Genomic DNA, 19,453 nt, shown 5'->3' with positions numbered 1-19,453 from the left:
TGTGTGTGTGTGCGCATGTTTGTCTCTGTGTGTATGTGTGTATCTCTGTGTATGTGTGTACATACGATAATAGATAATATATTATTTGAGCTATTCCACATATTTATACATATACATGGAAAACTATATTTCTTCACATCCTGTAGACATGTGTGTGTGTACATGTGTGTGTGTGTGTACATGTGTGTGTGTGTGTGTACATGTGTGTGTGTGTGTGTACATCTGTGTGTGTGTAGATACAAAAACTAAAAATAACATTACGATTGTTCTTGAAACTATTAATTAATCCCAAATCCATTTTCTCTATCCCCTGGCTGGATCTCCCCCTCCCCCCTGGATCTCCCCCCTCCCCCTGGGTCTCCCCCATTTCCTCTGGATCTCTCCCCTCTCCCTGGGTCTCCCCCCTCTCCCTCCTGGGTCTCCCCCCTCTACCCCTTGGGTCTCCCCCGTGGTTTCCTCCCCCTGCCCCAGCTCCCCCAGGGTGCCGCCAGTACATCACCCAGTCCTCCGGGACGCTGAAGAGCTTCAACTGGGAGGATGGGCAGTACCTAGTTAGCCAACACTACCGGATCTGCATCAAGGCACGTCCAGGGGCTTGCTCGGTGACATACATTGCCACTAGCGGCGAGTTTATGATCGAAAAATACGGAACCATCAAATCCGTGCCGTATGACAGGTAAGCGACCCCGTCGTCGGCCAGTTTTCGAATGGGGATTTTCCCCCCCAGATTATTTCCCACGAAGAAATCTAGGGGGGAAATTCCCCATAAATTGGCATCTGTGTAGTCGACGGGTCTCCACGAGTGTTGTTCTTCTTTCCTGGTCCCTCTCTCCTCACTCATAAGAGCGAAGGAGACTGCAAGAGACCCTAAGGCCTACACTAGGCAGTTCTATGACTAACCTGTTATTCCCATCCATAAATTTCCTTAACATTTTCTTAAAACAACGTGGTTACTAATAATAGATAAACAAATAAATAATAATAAGATAACAAACAAAATTTTAAATAAAATAAAATTAAATAAACAGATGAATAATTATAAATAGACAAACAAAATAAAACAAAAAAAAATAAACGTCAGACATTACACACAGCTCTTTGTCTTGCTTTTTCACAGGTGTGGCATAACAAACGAATTAATAATAAAAAGACTAACAGATGAACAATAACAAATAAACAAATAAAATAAAATAGAATAAAATAAAATAAAACAAAATTCAATTAAATAAACGGACAAACAACAATAGACAAAAATAAAACAAAATTAAATAAGTGTCGATCATTAGACCCAGCCATCTGTTTTTATCTTTGACCGGTCTGGTATGATAAACGAATAAATCATAATAAACAAAGAAATAATAATAAAAATAAAAACAAGATAAAATCAAATTAGATTAAATTAAATTAACAGGCAAATGATAATAAACAAACCAAATAAAACAAAATAAAATAAAATATCGAACATTAGACCCACATCTCCATCTTGCTCTTTGACAGGTCTAGCATGACAAACGATAAAAATAAATAAATAAACAAAGAAATAATAATAGATAAAATTAAATAAAACGAAATAAAACAACATTAAATTAGATAAACAGATAAAATTAAATAAAAACAAAATAAAACTACATTGAATAAATGTCGAACATTAGACCCACCTCTTTGTCTTTGTCTTCCACAGGTCTGGCGTAATAAACGGAAAAAAAATAAAATAAACAAAGAAATTGTAACAAATAGAAATAAAATAAAATAGAATTAAACAAAACAAAATTAAATAAACAAGCAAAACAAAACAAAATTAAATAAATGTCGACCATTATACCCACCACTCCACCTCTTTCACAGGTCTGGCATGAAAAAAAAAAAAAAAAAAAATAGTAATAATAAACAAAGAGATAATAATAATAAACAAAAAATAGAATAGAAATAAAAATAAAATAAAACAAAATAAAATAAAGACAAATAGTAATAAACAAATAAAATAAAACAAAATTAGATAAATGTCGACCCACCCCTCCATCTTGCTCATTGACAGGTGTGACATGACAAACGATAAAAAGAAGTAAATAAATAAAGAAATGATAATAAATAAAATAAGGTAAAATAAAATTAAACAAAACAATATTAAATTAAATAAACAGATAAAATTAAAAAACAAAATAAAACAAAATCAAATAAATGTCGAACATTAGACCCACCTCTTTGTCTTTATCTTTCACATGTCTGGCATATTAAACGAAAAAAAAAAAACATAAAGAAAGAAATAATAAATAAAAATAAAATGAAATAAAACAGAATAAAAAAAAGAATAAAATAAAACAAAATTAAATAAATGTCGAACATTATATCTACAACTCTCAACCTTTCTCACAGATCTGGCATGACGAATGAATAAACAACAATAAATAAACAAATAAGACAAAATGGAATAGAATAGATTTAAACAAAACAAAATTAAATAAACAAACAAAACAAAATCACATGAATGTCGACCGTTAGACCCACCGCGCCATCTTTCTTCTTAACAGGTCCGGCATAAGCTCGCTTTATTGCGTCTTAGACTACCTCCTCATTCCTTACGGTTCAAAGGACGGACTCAAATACTCGCCTTCACACGACCGATACTGCGGAGGACATTTGGCCCACACACACGGCTCCAGCTCGCCCTCGCCTGTCAAAGGTAGGTCCTACCTACCATCCTATGCACAAATGACGTCATACGATGTACAAATGACGTCATACTATATGTGACGTCATATGTATAACACGTTATACTATATATGTGAAATAATTCTATGTATATGTAATGTCATATCATATAAGATGTGAAATCATACTATATACGTATGACGTCATATATTCATGACGTCATATGTAAATGATGTCATACTATGGCAATGACGTCATATAATATATAAGACGTCATATCATATATGAGTAATCATACGATGTACAATATATATATAACGTCATACTATATGTCATATTATATACATGACGTCATACTACAGAAATGACGTCATAATATATATAACGTCACACCTTATATACATGACGTCATACTATATATGTGACGCCAGTGTTCGTGTGGGGTTTGTCATTCGAGGTCCCACTCTTGCTGGACGTCGGTTTGTTGTGTATTTACCTAGTTGTATTTTACGGGAAGGGGAGCTATGCTCGTGGTGTCCCGTCTTCATATCTCATTTTATCTAAACTATTTTTAAATTCATGTATTGTTTTTGCACACACCACATTCTCATCTAACTTGTTCCAACTGTCTATTACTCTGTGAGGAAAGCTGTTCTTTTTCAGATCTCTTCTGTAGCTGTCTTTCTTGATTTTCTTTCCGTGTCCTCTTGTTATTTCTATCATCACATTGTATCAGATTCTCTTTATCAATCATTTCTATGCCTTTCATGATTCTGTAAATAGCGATCAAATCTCCTCTCTCTCTTCTTTGCTCTAGTGTCTGTAGTTCAAGTTTTGCTAGTCTCTCTTCATATGATAGTTTTGAGAGTGTTGGTGTGTGTGTGTGTGTGTGTGTGTGTGTGTGTGTGTGTGTGTGTGTGTGTGTGTAGGTGTGTGTGTGTGTGTTTCTACCGCCACGAGCTTCCACACAGCCCCGCCGTCCAGAAAGGGTGGTGACGTCTGTAAAAAATAATAATAATAATGATAGTAAATAGTAAAAAATAGTTTCTGTGAGCAATTCGGCTTCCCCCCTCCTCCCCCCACTGTCGTTATTCCCCTCGGGGGGCTTCCCCCTCTCCTACCCCCACTGTCGTTATTCCCCCCCCCGGGGGACTTCCCCCTTTCCTCCCCCCCAGGGGTCTTTCCCCACCCTTCTCCTCCTCCCCACGCTCTCCCTTCCACTATCATTGCTATTCCCCCCAGGGGGGCTTCCCCCTTTCTCCTTCCCCCCTGCTCTCCCCCACTGTCATTATTCCCCCCGGGGGGCTTCCCCCCTCTCCTCCCCCTATCATTGTTATTCCCCCGTCGTTCCCCCTCTCCCCCCACCGTTGTTATTCCCCCCGGGGGGCTTCCCCCTCTCCCCCCCACTATCGTTGTTATTTATCCCATGGGGGGCTTTCTCCCCCCCCCCGGATCCGGGCAGCCTTCATCATGAGCAGCGTCATCTTTTTGGAGTTCCGGACCGGAGTCCCGTCCAAATATGTGGCCAAGACCCACGGTCCGGGGTTCAGGGTCCACTACAAGCAGGATCCGTGTCCGGGGGTCATCGCGTCGCGGCATCACGTCCGGACGGCGCTCGCGCATGCGCAGTACTATCAGCAGCAGAGTCATGCCTACGACAGCGTCGGTGCCTATGCCGGCGTCGGTGCCTACGCCGGTGTCGCCGTCGGTGATACGTCACCAACGTTTTTCAGGTCCCGCGTGAGTACATTTTCGGTTACCTGGAGGGGGTGGGAGGGAGAAGCGAGTTAGTAATAATAATAATAACAACGTTCCATTATGAGCTATATGTATAGAAGACTCTCTCAGGTTAGAGAGAGAGAGAGAGAGAGAGAGAGAGAGACGGGGGGAGAGTTAGTAATAATAATAATATTGTCCCATTACGGGATATACATATGGAAGACTGATAAAGAGAAGGAAGAGAGAAGGGGGGGGGGGGCTGGAGGAGCGAAAGTGAAGATATACACACACACACATATATATATATATATATATATGCACAACACTGAATGGGTCCCAGTGATTAGAGATACATTTTAACAACCGCAATGCACTTTAATTCTAAGCCATCGAAGGCCAGCATGCTGAAATTGAAGTATGGTACTGCCCAGGACTCGAACCCGGCAACCTCATGACATATGCGACAGTGACTTTCCAACTATAAGCTAAGCGCATTGTTTCTTATATATTTGTATGCTCGAGTTGGAAAGTCACTGTCGCACTTGTCATGAGGTTGCCGGGTTCGAGTCCTGGGCAGTACCATATTTCAATTTCAGCATGCTGGCCTTTGATGGCTTAGAATTAAAGTGCATTGCGGTTGTTAAAATGTATCTCTAATCACTGGGACCCATTCAGTGTTGTACAAATACTTTCCCGCGTTCGTATACTTCCAATTGTACTATCATAGTGGAGATGGGTTGAACGCAAAATTTCATATATGTGTATGTAACTCGAGCATACAAATATATAAGAAATAATGCGCTTAGCTTATATCTCTCTTGATGGCCTAGTTGGAAAGTCACTGTCGCACTTGTCATGAGGTTGCCGGGTTCGAGTCCTGGGCAGTACCATATTTCAATTTCAGCATGCTGGCCTTTGATGGCGATTGTTAATATATATATTTACGTTTTCTTTGCTGTTACAGTCTCCTGCAAGTCTTCCGAGGGATCCGATACACACTCGACCCGGCCTACCCGGATTGGTGGGGTCGACCTCCCGGACAGGCCTAGCCAGACCGGACCCAGTTCCCTCGCCCGGGCGACGACCCGGGGGCTCAGTCGCTCCCGGACACGCCCACTGGGGCTCCACCAATCGCCAGCGCCCCCCACAGGGATCGCCCCTCCTGTCGCCCTTTTTGGTTGGGCGAAGAGCCCCGGCTTCTGACTGGGGTCTGTGATATGTGTGTGTGTGTGTGTGTGTGGTCTTTGGATCACGTCTTCGACTCGTGATCGACAGCTATTTCCCTCCCCGAAGAGAGCTCAGAGCTCGAATGACAGCTCTATGGGGAATTATATGACCGTTCTCACACACCCAACTCCCCGCCCACGAGAGTTGGAGTATCGACTCGAAGCGCAGTGATACTGAAATAATTTCAGCCCTGGGCAGGATTCGAACCAGGAACCGCTGTACTGACAGTCTGGGACTCTACCAACCGCGCCGTGTTGTGTGTGTGTGTGTGTGCGTATTGAACTTTGCAGGAAATTCACCTACGCTTCTGTCTCGAACCTCTTCAATACGATTCAAATATTCGCGCGCATACTGGCTGCCTAACGTACGATGCTTCATCCCAATACGCGCATGATAAAATATAAAGCGATTCAAATATTCGAGCGCATATTGGCTGCCTAACGTACGATGATGAATCACAATACGCGCTTGATAAAATATAAAGTTACAGCTGTTCTCCTTCCCTTCCAACCAGATTGTTTGTAACTAATGAAAAAGTTATCAAGCCTGTTCACACAATATGGAGGTCACTCAACGTTGGCATCCTCGTATGTTCACTCGCACCTCATGACGTATGGAAGGTGTCAAGGGCAGTATTAGCCTGTGTGTGCACATAGTCTATGTTTTATTTACATATACAGGTGTATCTGTGACTTCAACTTTGCTTCCGTCGTCCAAACACTAGAAAGTCTTCCATGTCGACATTTACATTTCTTATATTGGTCTGAACTATCATATCACCTCTTCCTCTTTTTATTTTCATTATTATTTGATTTGATTTATTATTGTTCTTATTTTTTATTTATCTATTTTATTATTATTATTTTCAGTATTGGGTGTTTCGGTGAAATTTTTATTCGTATTTCCATCATTGGTCTGAACTGTCCTATCACCTCTTTCTCTTTACATTTGTATTTATTATTAATTTATTTTACTATTATTATTATTTATCTTATTGTAATTATTTTAGTATTGGGTGCTTCGGTGACAGTTTATTCTTCGGTTTTGTGGCTTGATCTGGGCTTGCTTTTAGTTTTCACTTCGTGCGTTACGACGTGACGAGCACCTCGCAGGCAATGGCGGATCTAGGATCATTATTATTATTACTAATACATTACCCATGCTTAAGCTTTGAATAAATACCTTTTTAGATATTTCATTTATCAAAAGGATGTGCTAAATAGGTGAATAAAATAGTCTCTCTTTAGCCAGAATAAACTAATTTGATTCCTTTGCAACGTGACGTCATGTCGAACGAGCTGAAACGACGTGACGTCATTTCGTATTTATCCAATGCAATAATGTTTTTATGAATATAAATAATATTTTTCTCGCGTTCAAACGCTCTATGTCATCTTTATTATTTATAAGACCGTCATCTGTGAATTAGGAATATTTTATTAAACGTGTTTGAAATAGTGACAGAGTTTATTTTCTAAAATTATCATTATTTTTCTACATCTGACCTAGATATTCGCGTGCACTGTTCTCTTGAGAACCTCTGTGTGTACTGAGCAATTTTTAGGTAACTGTATTTTGTAATAGATGACGCTTTAAAATATGTAGTCTGTTGCAAGAAAACGATGATTTTGAATATAAATTGAATCACATATTCTCATTTGATTTAGTTTCTTTCGAAATATTGGGCAAAATTAATATTTAATCTTACATTTTTAAAGCTTTATCCTCAATAATGTGTTGAATATAATTCCAAATATTCTCACCGAAGATTTTTATCAAATGCTGCTGGGAGGGAAAATGTCGAATGTATTACTGCTTTCTGCCACATAATAGTGTACACAGGGAAGGTTTCTCGGCCTCTGCAATGAGGAAATGAAAGAACAAATTTGAGGGGGGCTATCCCCCTCTCCTGGATCCGCCATTGCTCTCAGACTCCTCCTTCTCTTTTGGAAATCAAGAACGACGTCGCCACTATCTCCTGCATCAAATATATCAGCGACGTCTTTCCCGCGAGTCGTCAACAAATCCAATATGGCTGACGCGTCATCGTTCATTGACTTTTCTGTGCCACTGCATTCTTCACTGCTTTACTTTACTCTTCTTAACTCACCAGGTCCATATTATCACTTTTTCAATATATATAAATATGAAAAAAGGGAAATTGAAAAGATTGGTAACCAAATATTTTCATCTATTGAAGACATCTTCAGATGTAGCCTACAATACATTCAGAGAACAAAGACATGTATTTTACCTCTGAAGATGTCTTGAATGGCTGAAAACATTCGGTCACCAATCTTTTCATTTTCCTGGTAATTGTTTGCATATTGTGAATCACGTGTTTATTGTGATTTCATTATGTATATATATATATATATATATATATATATATATATATATATATGTATATATATTAAAAAAAATATTGATATTTAATTTTGCTCCCTAATTTTGTCAATATTGTCCATTCCCTTTGCATTTCACCAATCTTTTCAACGTATACATTTACCCAATTATGAAACACAGGTCGTTGCAATGTACATTTCATAATATCCTCATTCAATTATACCTCCCCGTCATTGTTCTTTATCAAGAAAACCAACACATATTTTACGAACTACACAATTTTTTAACAATAATAACATATTGTACTAAAGAAAAAATTAACAAAACATGCACACATAGAAACCAAAACTCTTCACATGAAACGACACATGACAATTCTAACATCTACAATAATCTACAACATTTGCGCCATGCAACACACCCTTAAAAAAACTACACAAAAGATTACAAAGGAGCATGCCGACAGGAGACCTTTTGGTCCATAACTGGGTTGGATGCGAACAAATTGCAATGATAATTAAATAAAAATTATATTATAAATAATAACAAATAAAGTTAAATAATAAACAAACAGGTAAAAAGTAAATGATAATGAATGGACATATAAACAACAACGATAATAAAATAAATAATAATAAACAAACAGACAATGACAAACAAAAATATAAAATAAATGCCAGTCATTGCAGCATCTTGCTTAGGTGTTTCTCTAAACGATTCTTAAACTTCGACCCGAACTACAAGCATCTATGCATCTGTACAGAAAACTGAAGTATACAAAAAGTAGGAACGATGTCTGTGATCTAATTCTCTAATTATCATAACTAGTTTTAAATCCATGTATGGGCTTAGGGAGTCATTTAATTTCCAGGCTATTCATGTTTACATATCTGCATGGAAAAATATTTCTTTGGATCTTTTAGACATCTCTGGTCTCTCAAGTTCTCCCCTTGACGTCATGATGCACTTTCGTCGTCAGTTTCGCAACATCCTTTTCATGAAACGACTCAAAAACTCCAATAAAGTCACGTCTCTCTTGTCGCTATTTTATGATGGGCATTAGGTCCAATGGGTCTCTCTTTTCATGGCTATGTGCAAACAAAATGGAAATATTTTTAGTCACTGCCCTTTGCATTCTTTAGCAGTTGCTTGTATCTTTCATTTTATATGGGCGGAGTTTACCCCTTCTGTTGCACACTCTAATCTAGGGCAGATTAGGCTCAGATTTATTATTATTATCATTATTATTCTATTGTCATTTTATTATTTTTCAATCTCTTCATCCACAGAGGAGAAAGCTACTTTTATATGGTCTTTAGCAGTCTCTCTCTTCTACAATCTTGCTGACGTGTATTCATCATTTCTCAATACGACAACATCTCCCTCTCCTCTTCTATCACTATAATCGTTTTCCTTCTTGTTGAACAATTCACTGACATGATTATTTACCTAGTTGTATCTTAGGGGAAGGGGAGCTATGCTCGTGGTGTCCCGTCTTTGAATCTCGCAGTATCTAGTTTGCTCTTAAATTCATGTATGGCGTTTGCACACACTATCTTTTCGTCCAATTGTGTGTGTGTATGTGTACGGATGTGTATATGTGTACAGTGTGTGTGTACCTATGTGCGTATTTGTCCTAAAATCGTGAAATTCCTATATGAGGCATTTACTACACTATATGATAATGTACTATACATTGCCATGTATTTCATCCTAATGATTGAATTTATCATTTATATACTTATTTAATAAGTTATCTATTTATTTGTTGACATCTGTTCTTGCTTTTATAGTTGAATTAAAATCATCTTTTGTATCGATACATGAGTTGTACATAATAATACATGTAAGATATACACACACATATATATATATGAATTACCTCAAGATTATGAAGCATTTTATTTCCATACATATATCAAAGGATTTTCCCCCCTTACAAGGGAGGTAGCCAAAGTCAAAAGGTATAATTCCACTCCCATCTTTCCATCCCCACATACTCCACCCCTCCCTCTTTTCTTGGCTCCTCCTGGATGACGGGTCATCCCTGCATCTTACAAAGGATTACAAAGGCGGAGCATGCCGAGAGGAGACCTTTTGGTCCATAACTAGGTTGGATGAAAAAAAATAAAATAAAATAATAATATATATATATATACACACATATATATATATATATATATATATATATATATATATACTACTACTACTACTAAATTAAATAAACAAAATAAAGACAATAAAAATTATAATATAAATAATAAATAAAAATAAATGCCCTGGGTCAGAAGCGATGCAGCAAGACACAGCACATCCACAGCAAGGCCGCTTCATTTCATCGGCGACCCCTCCCCCCCCGTCCCCTCGTGCAGAAAAAGAGAAGAAATTTATGTCACTATTTTTGCTGCAGCCACGTTATTGTATTTACATTTTCATTAAGCCTTTCATCTTACTATAGCACTGCCACTTGCCCAGGCTATCCAGGGTCTTAGTCAATCAAAAACCCATTTGGCCTCAAATCCAACAGGTAGGTGCATTATATATATATATATATATATATATACATACATATATATATATATATATATATATATATATATATATATACACATACAGACGCTCCTCAACTTACGTTTTAGTTGCGTTCCGAACGGCCGAACGTAAGTTGAAAATGAACGTAAGTTGTTACTGTACTATACATCCGTAAATTCTATTACCGTATCTTATAAAACACCCCTAAATCATTAATTATACACATAACTTTGTAAAATACAGTAAACTTCCACTTATCCCAACTCCAAGTGGGATTAGAAATGTCCGATTAACCGAAATGTTAGGTTAATCTTATTTTGTATGTTTCATTCCCGTAGATTTTTATGCGGTAATGTCTTGTGCAATATTCGTACCTGTAAATTTAACATACACATGGAAATGCTTATAATAGTTCATAAACATATTCTATAGAGTATAAACAGCCGATTAGGTGTAAACATGGAGTGTGCTGCCACCGTGTGAGCACTTAGTGAAGCTTGCGGGTGGCGGAAGAGGCGGCGGGGTGTTTGAATGCTCGGTTGAGATCCAAATACATTCGGTTGAAGCGATGGCTACCGTATTGAGAAAATATTCGGTTAATGCGATTATTCGGTTAAAACGCGTTCGGATAAGCGCGAGTTTACTGTAACATTAATGTATAAATTAAATTCAAGCAACATAAATTGAGATGGTGGTGGAGGAGGAGGCAAGGCACGTTCAGTCTGTCGTTTGTATCATGTAAACAATGGACGCAGCGTCATGCGTAAGTATCGTTTGAACTACGGAGAGCGCGCTAAACTAAAAAATTCACTAAAAAAAAAAAAAAAAAAAAAATTCTACAATATTTTTTTTACAGTCAGTTCAAACGTAAAATCGAAAAAACGTAAAACGAATGAACGTAGGTAGAGGAGCGTCTGTATACATATATATATATACATATATATATAATGTTGTGTATGTTTAAGAGCGACTGAACATTTTAGAAGCTCTGCCAAGGGATTCGAACCCTGACCTGTGCGTGCATAATCACGAAGCCAAGACGCTAGCAAATGAGCTATGTGCTACAGATATATATGTATATATATTTTTTTTTTGAGAAGAAAGGACAAATGAGAGATTGTGTGGTAGAAGTAAAAACAAGACGATCTAGGACTTGATTAACTCTAACGTTTCGACCAACTTGGTCTTCTTCAGAGAGATGAACAGGAGTGATATAAATTGTAACCCATGTAAAAACTTTCTGTACATCTCTGAAGAAGACGAAATTGGTCGAGACGTTAGAGCAGCCCTGTGCAACCTGCGGCCCTCCCTTTCTCCTAAAAACAAATAATCTATAATGTGTCCCTCAGAGAGAGGGTAGCAGCCTTTCATTTGCTAATTAATGGTCAGGAAAATGTCTGTGTTTAATCATTCTTATGATAATGAACCCAGTTAACCAATATTAAGTGATTATTTATGTTTGTACATTATAATGATAAGGTACGGTAGCCTTTCATTTGCTCATTTATAGTAAGGAAAATACATTTGTTTCGGACAATTCTTATTCTTGTGATCCCAATTTAAATCAAATCAGTAACAAACTACTTATCTATCTTTATCAGTATAATCTCACATAATATGTCTTCGATCGTAGTAAATAACATGAAATAGTTATAAAGGTGATGTGGCCCTCCATACCAGCAGAGTAGTGACTAGTGGCCCGTTGGGGAAAAAAAAAGTTGCACACCCATGCATTAGAGTAAATCAATTCCTAGATTGTCTTTGTTTTACAACCACCGCCTAATCTCTCTCTCATATATATATATATATATATATATATATACGACCATTTTTATGACAGTCGCATGCAGGATTCGAACCTACTGCTATCGGCCTCCCATAAGATTACCTTCGCAGAGCCTTAGACCACTACAACATCAGATGCTTAAAAGCCTTGAAACCTGGAATCGAACTGATTCCCGAGGTTAGGAAAGATCACTCATCTGCGACCCCAATTCCTGTTTTACACAAGGCCCAAGTGCACCACATGGTAAGGGGTAAGAGTCTGAACAAATCCCTTTCATGCTTTTCGCCATTGTAACTATAAGAGAAATCCGCTAGTAACAGCGACATCAATCCAATAATTTTTATGATAGTCGCACGCAGGATTCGAAACTACTGCTATCGGCGCCTCCCGTAAGATTTCCTTTGCAGAGCCTTAGACCACTACACCATCAGACACTTAATAGCCTTGAAACCTGGAATCGAACTGATTCCCGAAAAAGCGTGAAAGGGATTCGTTCCGACCCTTACCATCTGGTGCATTTAGGCCTTGTGTAAAACAGGAATTGGGGTCGCAGATTACTGATCTTTCCTAACCTCGGGAATCAGTTCAATTCCAGGTTTCAAGGCTTTTAAGCGTCTGATGGTGTAGTGGGTAATCCATCAAGCAGCTGGTGACATCGCAGCCGTTTGACCTTCTTCCTGCTGGTCAACCTCTTCTTCAGGGTGGATGCAACAGCCCTTTCCGTTGCACTTTTATCGCCCACTTTTTTATCCTCGTCCACCTCCTACTCCACCTGAGCTGCTTTGGAAAAAAAAATATGTCCATAGGGTGCCAAACAACAACAATCATGATCCTTCTACTCATTATGCTCTACATACACATCTTCACAAACATACCTATTCATCCTAAAAAGTTAAAATATATTAGGTTAGTTCTAATGCCTCCTAATGTTTCATTCTGCACCGAGGGATCTGAGGGGATTGTTTATGACAGTTATGATGACTGAACCCTTGGCTCTTACAACTTGAAATATTTTTATCTCTGTTGCATATATTGACGGTGTGACAGTCTCACATAGTAACCCCTGTCAGGGATGTGTCATTGAATTCCTCCACACAAGCGGAACCAATTGACATTCACCTGTGTTTGGTAAATGTTTATGGAGCCGGGGCAGTTGATTCTGGATTGATGACAGAAATAGGAATGACAAAACCACGCTCTGGAGGGACATGCACAGGCGCTTGCTCATTATTGGTGTACATTGAGTAGGGGGATGGGGGGAGTGGGGGTGATTACGTGGAGAAATAAATTCTCAAGCAAAAATTTCTGCTCATATTAATGGTGTGACTCCTGTCTTTGGAAAAAAAAAAAAAAAAAAAAAAAAAAAATAGCAGCCCTTGTAAACAATTATAAAATTAGCAAATAAACAACAGGGGATGAAGATGAGATCTAAGGACAACAGAATGGAGATACAAAACTTGAAACCAATTAGCATTCTTGAGAGGAAACTTCTGCAATCATGAGAGAACACTGCCTGACTGTTCTGCGGTGTTGTTGCAAAAATCCCCGACATACTGATGAAACTTGTGTAATTATCTATGGTGCATTAAGAGATATGGAGCTGCCTCACTTGAATTAACTTTTGTAATACACTGATATAGCTTTATCAAAATGCAATGTAACTTATCACAGATTCTCCAACTTTCAAAAAGGCAGCACCAGCCATGGCAGGATATATTGACAACTGGCAGCCATTATGTTCTCATGATATAAGCCAGCACCAAGTGCATCATATAAATTATAACTTCTGTCTAAGTTCTATCCACAAAGATGTAAATCGCACACTTTGGAAGAAGAAAGAAAAGAAAAGAAAAGAAAATAAATAAATAAATAAAAAACGAATAAAATAAATAAATTGAGCATAACTAAAAATTATCTGGATTTTTTTAAACCCATTTTTAAAGTGCAAAGGATCTAAGCATTGTAGAAAAAAAAAATCCAAGAATGTTATGATGTAAAAATCCAATTACCATCACCTAGATACATGTCACACATCCACACACACTTAGTATGCATTTATTACCAGTGTTGAGTGAACAACACATCACACCTAGTTCTGATGCTACCTACCATGATGGAATATGGATTTTTCACTCTCCTTCTCATTGTTGTTCTCTTCACCAGTATCTAGGTAGAGAATGTCGTGTGATGGTCGTTCCTCCAGATGGCCGCTGCGAGTCAAAGTTTGGAGAAAATAAAATAAATGTATAGATAGAGTAACTATGACCTAATACAAGGCTGCTATTCACCAAAAACATGCACTACCTGTTGCCTTGTAGTAATAATACCATACGATGGGGGGGTAATCGGGTACAGCCGCTGCTAGATTACTGCTGGAGAGGGTTCTCAGCACCCATCATCCTGGCTTTCTCTCCATGTGGTGCTGGAACGAGCAGTCCTTACTGAGGAGCACCCTCAGGCATTTGACGTGGGTTGTGGTTACAATTTCTTGGGCCCCTTCTGCATACAGTGTTACTGTCTCTTTTAGATCATGGCCGTGTCCATGCCTCGATATTTGAAAAACTTCCTCACTGAAGTACATATCACTTGTAGCTACTGTGCTGACTCATGGTTCTGTTGTCAGCAAATATTGTGAGGAAGGAGTCCCTTACTCTTTCGCTGATGTCCGTCATGTGCAAGAGGAAGAGCAGTGGGCCCAGAACAGATACCTGCGGGACACCCCTAACCACCTCTGCCTCTTGTGTGACTTGCATCTATCGGTAAATGTTCAGTTTTGCACCTGGACGCAATACAGTAGTAGAAAATTAATTATTAACTTTGTAAATTATAATGTATCAACGTAATATGTAATTTTCTTGGCGGAAATAAAAAACAAAAAAGTTGCCAAAATAGATTTCGTAAGTAATGAAGTCATGCCAAATGAATGGTATGCCATGTGTGTTATGATAGGTGCCGATGCCGAAAAAATGAGAGGATGATAAATTCGTCTAACCTAACCTGTGTTTAATAAATCAGTACCTGCAATTTAAAGGTCATCCGTATCATCCTTGTCGTCGTGAGAGATGTTGGCGGGCTGTTCAATCACTCTCTCAGATTGCAGGGTATATAGGGTTCTTGCAGCTTGAAGGAATGCATGGATTTCAGCTCTATGGCATCCAAGAATATGTACCTCGCGAGGTACTGCCAGAAGTACCGAGGCCATACACCTTGTAACTGACATTTCAACTAGACCAGGCAGACGACAAACACTTGACAGAAAAGATGGCATCCTAATCCCACGCCAGCAACTTCGTTCTTTAGTATTTTTGCTTGTAGCAAGGTATTTCTTTATTTTTATTTCTGCCAAAAAAATTGTATATTATGTTCATGTGTTATAATTTACAAAATTAATATTTAATTTTTTATTGCTATATTGTGTCCAGGTGCAAAACTGAACAAATACCCATCCAAAACCACCTACCCCTACTGCTCGGACAGACAGTCTAGGGAATGACAACAACAACAACTGTTTGGTGTTCACCAGTAAGAAAGTCTTGAGTCCAGATGCCCAGTTTTCCTGATATAACAAGGACTTTTATCTTATGCAGTAGTACGGCATGATCTGCGTTGGCAAAGTGACGGTCTACGAGTTTGGACTGGCAGGATCTTCCCTTCCTGGAACCATGTTGATTGTTGCTGTCAAGGTGTTGATCTTCCATGTACTTGGTGATCCAGTCTCTAACACATTTTTCAAATATTTTGATTAAATGGGAGGTGACAAGCCTAGATTTTTTTTGTCTCCACCTCTATAGTTGTTGTTGTTGTTGTTGTCGTTCCCTAGACTGTCTGTCCGAGCAGTCCCGTCTCCCCAAGGAATGCCATAGCCGAAACTTGGTTTTCCCACAAATCCTTTATAGAGCGTATGTTGTGTTGTTTGCGTGCATGATTGTGTATAATGCAGTCTTCCATTATGTGTTGTATGGTATGGGGTGAAGTGTTACATCCTGGGCAGCTGTTCACAACGTGGTCATCCAGCCTCTTCTGGTAGCTTAGAAGTGCTGGGTGGTGACTGCACCGCAGTCTGGCCAAGTGGACTCTGTCCTTTTGTGGGAGAGAGGATTCAGAAGGGTGGATATCAGGGGGTGTGGCATGCAGCAGTGTGTTGTCTTTCAGTGTGTTAATTGAGCGGTGTGATATGATTATGAATATGTTTCCGGAGGCTGGTATTTGGTGGTTGTGGAGGAAGAGAAGAGAGTATCTGTGCGTGATAAAGGTCTTTGGGTGTTGTTTTAATGTTTCTTGGTGTGTGTGGGTGTTCTGCTATGTAGTGTAGCGGGTGTAATGTGTTTGTGGTGGCTGCGGCAAGTGTTTGTGTGCCTCTCATGTCGAGGTGGTCCTTGACTTTGAGGACTTTTGTTTCATGGTGTAAATGGTCTGTAGGTGTTGTATTTGTGCAGCCTGTAATTGTTTTTAGGGCTTTGTTTTGTATGATTTGAAGGGTGTTGTGGCGTGTCTCACTGAGATTAGGAGCCCATGCATACTGCTGCTTTCTTAAGTTCCTCTGCAACCATCCCCTTCTCCACCAAGCATCTTCAGATTAAGCAGAGTGGGCATGTCTTTACATCTGTTGTTTAATTCATCTATATTGGTTATTGGCTTGAACTGTCTGTAAGATGACTGTATGTATACTGAAAAATAAAATCTAAACTCATTGGAAATATTAGCTGCCTACAGCGAAACCAAAGGTTTTGCAAAAGTAAGTAACCAAGCATTTCACTAGCTAAATGTCCTTTTCACTTCTACATGGCTTATATGATTATTATTCTAAATTCCATACCCCAAAATCCAAATGAAAAAAAAATAGTAACACAAAACTGAAAATATGTAGCGTTTGTAAAACAGAATTACGACTTACCCTAATCTTTCCTCCCTCCTTTTTCGTTCAAGAGTGTTTTCTAAACCTCTTAAATTAATTTTCTTCCTCCATGCGTTTTTCTTATTCTTGTTATATCTATGATGTCCATCGCCATGTTTGTTTACAAGTCAGCTGAAGAAACTTAGGAATCAATTATTTAGTGAGTACACTTTTCAGTAATCAATTATGACACTGAAACAATATGTCGTGATTAAATAATTTCCAAGACAGAGAAATACTGAGTATATGTTTTTTTTGCAAAAGCGTCTATGATACGAAAAATAAACAATAGGAACAGGTGTTTACATTTGACAAGTTTCGGTACGCAGTAAAGATGAATTAATCTATCCATATCATATGGGTGTTGGATGGATGTGTATTGGGTAAAGGCCGAGTAAGTGCACTGGTTAGCCACCTACCACAAAAGGGGAAAGAAGCATTGGATGCTGAACTTCGCCTAGGTGATTTGCTCTCGCATTTGTATGGGACCGCCACAAGATTGCATGATGTTGCTGGTTATGGTCCACTATCCAGCTAGATTTTGTTGGTAGTTCATATGCACGAAATCGTCCAAATGCTCACCTTCATTTGATGTAAGGGTGGGAAGCCCACCAGATAAGAGTGTATAATAATGATGGTCCTTATTTGTACCTTATGGTACTTATTTTATTCTAGTTAGTCTCAAGTCTGTCAGGCTAGTCAATTATCTCTGCATCCCACCGGTCGCAAAATCCCTTCTATACTTTGGAGGGCTTTTCTCTCCAGTGTATCTTATTCATCACTGTAGTGTCCATGTACATGGTGATCTTGAATTGTTTTTTGAAAATTTTATTCCTGTGCTACAGGGTAACAGGAACAAAATTTTCAAAAAAATTATCCCTTAAATTCTTGTTGCATATGAAAGACAATTTCATTACTCATTAGAAACAAAATATATATATTTTTTAATGGCTTGATAGATAAAGAAGATAAAAGTTTTTGAATTATTAATTAATTTTTTTTTATCCCAAATTTTTGGCTAGACTTTACCATACCAAAGCTTTTGTTGAGTTTATGTATATATCTTTACCAAAATTTTTACAAATTACACCCTTAATTCGGTATTTGTTCAGTTGCACAGAAATACGTGATATAGCATTAGAAAATTAAATATTAAGTTTGTAAATTATAATACATGAACATAATGTGCAATTTTCTAGGCAGAAATGAAAATAAAAAATACCTTGCTACAAGCAAATACACTAACGAACAAAGTTGCTAGCATAGGATCGAGACACCATCTTGTTGTTTGTCAAGTGTTTGTTGTCTGCCCGGTCCAGTTGAGGAGTTCCTCAAAACTGCCACTGTGTCCGCAATATACGGGGGCGGAGACGGATGCATCCCTAAAAACTATAGACCAGCTGCTCTAACGTCACACCTGATCAAGATCTTTGAAAAGAGTGTTTGGAACAATATAGTCAAGTACATGAAGGACAACCAACTATTCAATGACAACCAGCACGGCTTCAGGAAAGGAAGATCCTGCTTATCAAAGTTCCTAGCTCATCATGATTGGGTCCTACACAATCTAGCTGAGGGGAAGAATGTAGATGTAGTGTTCTTTGATTTTGGAAAGGCCTTTGATAAAGTGGATCATGGAATACTGTTACACAAACTCAGGGACCTCGGCATCACGGAAACTGGGTGTGTGGATTCATGCGTTTCTCACAGGAGGCCTGCAGACAGTCTCGGTAGGAGGGTCCCAATCACAAAAAGCACAGGTAATCAGCGGTGTACCCCAAGGCTCTGTATTGGGCCCACTCCTATTCCTGATGTATATGGGAGACATAAATGAGGGAGTGAATGGCTCTAGCCTCTCCTCATTTGCCAACGACACCAGTCTGAGCTTACCAATCACCAGTACTTAAGATGTACCTAACCTCCAGAGAGATCTAGGTACTGTCTATGTCTGGGCCTCAAGAAATAACAAGGTCCTCAATGAAAAAAAAATTGAAATACTGCGACATGGCCAACATCGAGAAATAAAAACTGAAACAAACCTGCTCACAGAAGGAGGCCATGAAATTAGCGCACTACAGACTGCTAAATGCCTGGGGGTACATCTGGGAGAAGACTGCACCTTTCACCACCACATAGCCGAAACTGTGAGAAGAGCAAGAGGGATGGCAGGCTGGGTACTCAGAACCTTCTATACCAGAGAACCCAAAACCCTTTGGAACACCATGATACAGCCACTCTTAGACTACTGTAGCCAGCTGTGGTCCCCCCACAAAAGAGGGGAAATTCAGCAATTAGAGGCT

General features: G+C 38.6%; 2 protein-coding genes across 2 annotated transcripts in view; both read left to right on the top strand.

Annotated features, from left to right (window-relative positions):
- Positions 1-452: 452 nt before the first annotated feature.
- On the top strand, positions 453-5,584 carry LOC143030353 (uncharacterized). The gene is made up of 4 exons (XM_076193505.1): positions 453-676; positions 2,529-2,680; positions 4,112-4,389; positions 5,333-5,584. The coding sequence occupies exons 1-4, from the start codon at positions 633-635 to the stop codon at positions 5,582-5,584; spliced, it is 726 nt and encodes a 241-aa protein (XP_076049620.1). The 5' UTR covers positions 453-632.
- An 11,887-nt stretch (positions 5,585-17,471) lies between these two features.
- The window catches only part of LOC143031538 (uncharacterized), a 485,407-nt gene continuing 483,425 nt past the window's right edge, over positions 17,472-19,453 (top strand). Inside the window, exon 1 of the mRNA XM_076195508.1 lies at positions 17,472-17,746. The gene's annotated coding sequence lies outside the window, so the exon portion shown is untranslated. The remainder of the gene's footprint in view (positions 17,747-19,453) is intronic.

The sequence above is a fragment of the Oratosquilla oratoria genome, chromosome 12 (assembly GCF_046742065.1).
Source record: "Oratosquilla oratoria isolate Oo_2021 chromosome 12, ASM4674206v1, whole genome shotgun sequence".
NCBI lineage: Eukaryota > Metazoa > Arthropoda > Malacostraca > Stomatopoda > Squillidae > Oratosquilla > Oratosquilla oratoria.
Note: the sequence above shows the minus strand (reverse complement) of the source record. Positions and strands in the feature narration are given on the sequence as shown.

Excerpts from the sequence above, each read along its gene's own strand:
- LOC143030353 (XM_076193505.1), top strand. The coding sequence starts at position 633 with ATGATCGAAAAATACGGAACCATCAAATCCGTGCCGTATGACAG. Across the intron at positions 677-2,528 it reads AAATCCGTGCCGTATGACAG|GTCCGGCATAAGCTCGCTTT; the intron begins GTAAGCGACCCC and ends TCTTCTTAACAG. Across the intron at positions 2,681-4,111 it reads CTCGCCCTCGCCTGTCAAAG|CCTTCATCATGAGCAGCGTC; the intron begins GTAGGTCCTACC and ends GGATCCGGGCAG.